Raw genomic sequence first — 7958 nt, 5'->3', positions numbered from 1 at the left:
CTGTAATACATTTCTCAGTATGGCAGGTGAACTTCATAGCACTCAGTTTCTCAAGCAGCAAAATTCATGAACTTGGCTGATGAAATAATGACTAGTTTTCTCATGGGTCAATCAAACGTATGTTTCCACACCATCTCTAAGAAGGTATAAGTTTTCATTTGAATCTTTTTCCCCTGATGAAGGCATTTGAAGAGCTGAACTCACACTGCAGAACTTAGGGGGTTCACTAAAGCAGCATGTATATCCAAGCGTCTCTGTTCGTGAAGGTTATAGGAATTGAGTATTTCTGAGGCCTCGATCAAATACGGTTGGAATTAGCCTGTGGATTCTAAAGTTATTTAGTCAGAAAAAAGAACAAATAGATGAATATAGACATGCATAGATACTGTGACACAGATTTTTTTTCTTTAGGAGACTAGACCAGCGATGTGATGTGCAAGCTTGTTCATACATCAGGGGCTGGATTTTACACTGAACAGGTGTTGTGGGTTAACCCTGCTGCAATTTATTTTGGAACTCCACAACATTCTATACTTACATGTAATCCATGTACAGATGTCCATTTTTAAAAACAGAAAGGCCTGAGCATGTCCCTGTATTTTAAACTTGGAACTTAGAGCAGAGTACAGCCCAGGTATCTCTTGAAGTTTTTTCCGGTCTGCATTTTCTTTGGTACAGACTTAAAGAATTAGAAGAAAAGTCAAGAAAGTGGGAGTCCAGATTAGAAGATACACACCTTATAAGCTGTCTGCAAGACAAATTAAGTGAGAGAGAAGAGATTATTAAGCAGCTGGTGGTAAGATTTCCTTTTATATGTACATACATATTTTGGCATCTGTTGGAAGGCCCTGTTCAGTGTTTCACACATTGCTTCAGACTGATATTTTCTTTATGTTCTGGAATACTTTGACAAATATATTTGACAAATATATGTTTCCATATGAACTTCCAAGAAATTGATGTTTCCATACACGTAACTTTTCTTTCCCCTCAGGAAGGAAGAAAATTTCAGCATTCACTTTTAGCAAACATTGAATCTTACAGGAATCGATCATTTTCTTTCAACCCTAATACAGGATGCTTGACTCCTTCCATGAAGGTAAGATGAGCAATGCAATTAAAATTGCAAATTGTGATGGTTTATTGCTCTTTGAATCATACAGATATTAGGACAATAAAGGCCCTATTAATTTTTTATGGTAATTTTATTCCGTAGAATTCTTTCTGGTTAGCCAACGTACAGTCAGGTGCTGAGTATAACATAAATTCAGTAGAAGTATATATATGCACAAGGATACAGCTGTTTAAGCAAATACAAAACACTAGAACTCCAAAGATGTCAGTCATTCCACTGGGATAAGCACAGCCATTACTTGCAGATTTGGGAGTTGCTACTTGGGATATTGCATGCATTGAGGAAAATTATGAATTGTGTTTAGACAGCTCAGTATTTTCCCTTTGTTATTCCAGCCCCTCTGTATGATACTGTCTATAAATAGTCATGGAAAGAAGGAAGGTCAAGTTGGTAGAAAGCACCTAACTGAGCTCTGCAGAGCTATCAGCTTTGATGTATCTAAAACCTCAAAGTCAAATACACAAGTTGTTTTAATTGGACTACCTAATCCATGGTTCCTCACAGCATACCCTGAGAATTTATTTTAAATGCCTATAGAAAAAGAATCTTCATTTTTGGGTGCTCCTCACAAGATATCTATGAATGAGGTATTGTTGAGGTTTTATAGTATAAAATGTAAAATAAAAAAAGGATGTGTAATGAAGTTTTCTATTACAATAAAAAGCAGCAGAAGAAAACGGTTGAGGTGCCCAGTCGTGTTGTCAGTGTTCCGAATTTAGCTTCCTACGCAAAAAGCTTTTTGAGCTGTGACTTGAGATCAAAAAGAAGTGCTCCTCAAATGACAAAATCTACAAGCTTAGACCGGAGCCCTGGCTGCCTCAGGGTGGGATCTCCATCAGCACAGTCCTCAGACAACAGTGCTGCCATAAGGTATTTGTCTGTTTTGCAGTGACTTGTAAGATGATAAATGAATTGGTATTCAGAATCTTGTAGGCAATTTAAACATGTAAGACATTTGGAAATAAACAATGGAGTAAGGTTCCTGTCATGCAGTGAACTCCGTGTGTACAATTCTCTGCAGATAGATCCAGAACTTTACTGCAGAAGTAGACTATGATCACTGCCCAGCAGAGCTTATGCTTGCAACCCCTCCTGGTACGAAAAAAGGACAGGAGTTGCAAATATTTAACTAAGAATGTAGTTAATAGTGAACATGGCTGTTTAAAACTTCAGGCCCATATCAGTGGTTCTGTAAAGGATGTGTTTCCTTACTTTTATTTCCTCACTTTGCACTTGGTAGACGTAGATGGCGTATTTTTATTTTAGGAGATATTTGAATGAACCTAGGCTAATCATTTGGCAAAGGGTTTAGAAACTTAAAAACTGATTAGCAGATACTTAACTAAAAACTTCTTAGTTTGATGTTTTTTCTCTGAAAAGCTTGAATTTTTCTTCAAATCTATGAGTTATTATTTAAACAATGTTTTATGTTTTATAAACATGACTGAACTCTCTCTTCAAGAAATAGTTAAAACTTTATGTAGTTAACATTATACACTTATAATGATAAATATGAAAAAAAAACCCAAATCTACCACTATACTTCAGGACAAAAGCCAGTCTTTTCACCCATCTCCTAGTGGAGATTATTTATCCTGTAAAGTGTGTGCTATGGAGTTCTTTCCTTGAAGGTAAATGGTGCTGGCTACTGCCAAGGACAATAACCCGGGACGTAGGCTTGGATCCAGTTTAGCAGTTCCCACATCTTAAAGATAAAAGCATTCTGTCTCATGCCAGATGACTGCCAAGGCAAATCAGTTTTGTATTTTAAACAGAAACATACACGGAGACTGAAGGTAGCTTGGCTGCTACTTTTTTAAATCAATCAAGTGAAGTCACACTTGCTACTATTATTAGTAGTAGCTAATAATAATATTATTAGCTAACTGAAATTAACGTAAATGTTAAAAACGCATCCTGAATGCTGAAAAATCAGGGACTAAGTAATAGGATTGATTATAAAAGCCAGTTAATAGTCAGATAAATCCTTAAGTTCCAAATAAAACGTTTACTCAAAATTTCCTATTTTTAAGAGTGAATTGCACCTGCCATTTTCTGATTTTCAAGACATTTCAAGACTTTTTTTTTTTTTTTTTTTTTTTTGAGATGTCAAGGCAAGAATTATGTTTGAACATTTCTCCATAGCTGTGTAGCTCCCCTTCACGCTTTCCTTTGTGTTACTGGCCAATGCTGTTAGCCCCGTCACCCGGCTAGCACAGATCCCACTAGAAATTGTAGCTGGCACCTTTTGGCTTCATCCAGTTCATGTGAGCACAGATTCATTCATGGGATCATGAGTTTTTCCAGGAAAAAAAGTATTAAATATTTATAAGATTGTAAGTCATGCTAATGCTTGTTTGTTTGCACAGGACATATGGCAATGAACCACCACAAACCAAAGATGACCAAAAACAAGACCCTCAGCATCAAGAATGGTTTACTAAGTATTTTTCATTTTAAAGCAAACTATTTCCATACTTCTCAGAGTTACTAGAAAAGCTGTTCCTGTTTTCTTTTAGGGAATGATCTAATACATGATTTAGAAGAAAAAAGATGTTATTTCCAAGTAAATAATTAGGAACAATTGCACTCTCTTACATCTAATTATTATGGAGTTATAGGCATGGATTTCAGAAAAATACGTTTTTTTAACAACCTCTGTAAAAAATGAATCTAAAAAATTTGAGATACTATTATGTGAAGAGACTTGTTAATCAAGAGACTGTACCATTCCACAATTACACTGAATATGCGATTTGGTCTTGGATACATCCTGTCAATCTGACTCCAGCTGAAAAAATAGATTACTTCTGTAGGTGATTTCTGTACGTTTACACATTTGGTTCATCAGCTGTTTAAAATAATTTCTGCATATAATAATGTAATTTTTAAAAATTTTAATAGGTTTTTGTTGAACTTAAGCTGTACAGCATGTGGTATACTTCCAAGAGTAGCATGTTTATAGCAAGCTGGTTTAGAAATACTTTGTGGTTTGCTTAATAAACTGTTTTGTACAGTCAGCATTGCAATATAATATTCCTGTTGCACTTCAATACATGTAACAATCAGCCTGATGAATCAGGATAATATGTAAGTATGAACATTAAAACTTGCTTGTAAATCATCCATTTCCATGTTTTGCAAAATAGTGCTGTTATGCTGAAGTGCAAGACAGACCGATGCACTCAGTTCCAGATTTATGGGAACTGCATACTTGCACATTTTATCTCCGTAACATTCCTATACCCACCAAAACGCGAAGTGGGCCAATGACTACATTTATCAGGTCATGCTAGCTAACTCATTACTGGGAGGAAAGACACCCATGAAGAAATGAACCCACAGCTAATTCATCAACCAATGTGAAAAGCAGGGAATTGTGCAACCAGCAGCCTAGTGTTGAAGGTAAGATAGTTCACCTGCAACTGCTCTATGATTTGAATCCCCATTTAATTTCAACTAGCAGGGCCCGGCTACAGTTTTACCTGTGCGAAATGGAATACCTCCAGCCTAACGTCTCCCGTCAGCCAACAACAACGGTACCAACAGATGCAAGTGCTTACTACTGAACAGCCACTGCACCTCAGCCATGGTAAAAAGGTGTCAGAAGACGCAGAATGCTTCTACAGGCCAGTACTTTCATCCCAGATGTTCAGTATTTTTTCAAAGGTGAATGGCTTGGTTTGGAAGACTTTGGCATCAGATTTGGCAAAAAGACACTTTTTATACATGCAACCGAGAAGGGGATAAAATGGTGTACAGTACCACTGAGTGCCTTGGTGTCTGTGAAAGGATCAGAAATGTACAGGGCCAAGTTTTTCATCAAGAGTTTTCATCCACTATGCCCCAAAAACTTTTGAAGCATGCTAGGAAGTTCAATACACAATTACTAATTCTAATTTCCAGGGTTACAATTATCCTAATTGACTCGTTCCCCAAAACAAGTGTCCCTATGAAGTGGCTTTCCTGGCTACATGAATGAAGCTTGTTGCCTAGTAATACATACAGGATTCCTTTGCTATTTTTATCTCCAAAATCTTTCTTTGGCTATGTTTAGATTACTAAATAGTGCACCCCAGTAGGAGTGAATTCTGTAGACTGGACAGTGCTGATGACCCAAGTCCACAATGAGTGGTCTTTATTTTGGGGATAGGTATTTTGGACCATCTCTACACTAGCCTGACAGACAGTAGATGAGTAACATTAGGCCTGCGTTCCATATCACCCCAGAGGTATCTATTTTGCAGTTTCATTTCATCCTCTAAGAATCCAATTTGTATATCCCCAAGACCCCTTAATGAGGTCAGCAAAAGTCCAGTGGAGATGGACAATTCACTTCAAAAAAAGTACACTCTTGATCTGACCTAGATACAGACAATTCTAAGGGTGTTTCTACAGTGATACTTATGGATAATAAAACATTTAAATCTTCCAGTAAAACCCAAAAGTAATCTTTGCAAGTATTTTCATCATACCAGCAAAGGTATAGTTAGGGGAAAGCTAGGGCCACTCTTTCTACAAGGAACAGGATGCATTCTGGAAAAGCACACTTCTACCTGCAAGCATCCTGAATAGCAACTCCACAGATTTTCCACTGAAATATAAAACCTATCCATATTTTTGGAAAAAAAAAGAAAAAAAAGATTTATTTTGCTTAATTGTCTTCACTATTTATATTTGTAGTACAAATTACATTATACAAAAAGCATACAAGTTAAAAAGAACACTTGAAAATATTCAGGTATGTAAAATCAAAGATCATGTTTGCTTCATTGGAGCAGGAATATTAGCAGATGCTTGTTCTAGGTAAGCCAATGGACCCTGAGGCATTTCTGCAGGCTTTTTGTGCTGTACACTGATATCTTCCAGGACCTGTTGCCAGTGTCGCAGCTTAGCCAAATGCTTCTGAATTAAGGCTTCTTTTCTCTGCAATTCATTTCTTAATTCTGAGACATCCTGTGGATGAAAAAACGTGTCTTAGTAAATAGAAAACGTTTCTTAGTAAACAGTATTCTTAAGAATAACCACTTCACATAACGAGCACATGATTTTTTTAGCTTGAGTTCAAGCTGATCGTATAGGGATTCTAATAATGGGAAAGTTTCTAAGCAAACAGAGAGAAAGCACTATGAATGCACTAGTTCTGTTCCCCTAGGTGATGTATTTCAGAGACCGTTACTTCCAGCAAAATTTGACTAACTAGTTTGTTTCTGCCAATGAAACTATCATCTGTGTTCCAGTATTCCACAGAGCAGGAGGCATCCAGTTTCTCCAGGTTCATGGTGAGAGCGCTATGTTAACAGTCAAGTTCTACTGACTTAAGATGTAGCATCATGTTGAGAAACCCAAAACTAATGTGAATGAGGTGAATAACTGTATTGCTACTCCGCTTACCTGACCTAGAACAATACAGGTAAATTAATTTAAACATACCTCTTTAATTACTTGCTCTGGTTTCTGGACTGATAGCTGCAGTCGTTTTTGTAGAAAAAAGCATTCCGTTTGTCTTGCAACATCCAGAAACTTTTGGATGCACTGATCAACACCTAAACATAAAATAGTAACACAGAAAGAAGAGATTCCGAAAAAGAAGTTATCAGGCTGATACCGTAGTTACCTGCATGCTATTAAGAACACTTTTCACAGTACTTTCTAGAAAGTAAATCTTCAGGTTTACTAAAATGACATATTTATAAAACCAGGATGTGCATTAAGTCTCTGTATAAAACACTGCTTTGCAAACTTTCAGAACTTCTTCTACAGGTGCAAGACAACAACTCTTTTTCCCAAGTTTTATTACATTTTTGACAAAGAGTGTTAAAATAATTTGTGGAACTTGGTTGAATAAAGAAAACATTTCACTGTATGCCCAAGCAACAAGCTCAATGTAAGGTTCTAGAAGACGGGCATTTTCAAGAGAATGTTCTGCCTTCATATATTTTGCACTACTGTTTTGGTAACAAAAGCTGTCCCATTTCAGCATATGAACAGCGTATGAAGTATTTTTCAGAAGTGTTTATGCTGTCTTCAAAAGAAAGCCTGAGAGTCAGGCTTAAGAAATTTTTCAGGAAAAACGCCTCTTCTAAAAAGTAGTTGACAGCCGTTTTTTAACTTCCTGCTTATATCGGTTCAGTGTTAAGCCTCCCATGCAAGTCTTAAATCCCTGCTCCTAAGCAATCTAGCTTTTCCTTTCCCTCCTTTTAGAATTGCTTCATATACATGAAGCGTCGCATTCGCTTCCTACTTTTTCCACTGCATGTTGCCAACAAGCCCGCAGAGCCCCAGGGGCCCGCCGGCACTCGGGCCTCTCCCCAACACCCCGATCGTTGCCGGCTGAGTTTCTTTCCGTGTGAGGCCCCCACTGCTGTGAACACTGTTCCATTGGGGAACCGGCGATCAACCCTAACTTATGCCAGAGTCACCGTTCAAAGACCCTGAAATAGCTTCTAAACCTCTTCTGGCCTCAAAGGACAGAGCACATAACCACGGCGCAGCCCAAACGCGCCTGCTAAAATCCGCAACACGTTTTAGGAGAATTCGACCATAGATTGGGAACCCCAGCCGTGCCGCTGGGCGTTCCAAGCCTGCCGAACAGAACCACCCCCGCCGCCCGGCGGGTTGTCCAAAGCCTGCCGAACAGAACCGCAGCCCGCCGGAGGGCTCAGCCCGGGGCCTCACCGGTGCGGATCTCCTCCTGGTCCGTGCCGTTCACGTAGTCCTGGCTCACCAGCGAGGCGAAGCAGGCCTGCGAGAGAGGGAAGCGTGGAGGTAAGAGGACCGCGGGGGACCGGCGCCCCGACGGCAGCAGCACCCGCCCGCGGCC

General features: G+C 38.7%; 1 protein-coding gene across 1 annotated transcript; it reads right to left on the bottom strand.

Annotated features, from left to right (window-relative positions):
- Window positions 1-5787: 5787 nt before the first annotated feature.
- On the bottom strand, window positions 5788-7880 carry MED28 (mediator complex subunit 28; the record flags this gene model as incomplete). The annotated part of the gene is made up of 3 exons (XM_010293959.1): window positions 5788-6091; window positions 6569-6681; window positions 7814-7880. Coding segments are annotated over 3 exons (378 nt in total), but the record flags the coding sequence as incomplete, so codon positions are not given.
- Window positions 7881-7958: the final 78 nt, after the last annotated feature.

The sequence above is a fragment of the Phaethon lepturus genome, unplaced genomic scaffold, assembly GCF_000687285.1.
Source record: "Phaethon lepturus isolate BGI_N335 unplaced genomic scaffold, ASM68728v1 scaffold12809, whole genome shotgun sequence".
NCBI classification, from domain to species: domain Eukaryota; kingdom Metazoa; phylum Chordata; class Aves; order Phaethontiformes; family Phaethontidae; genus Phaethon; species Phaethon lepturus.
Note: the sequence above shows the minus strand (reverse complement) of the source record. Positions and strands in the feature narration are given on the sequence as shown.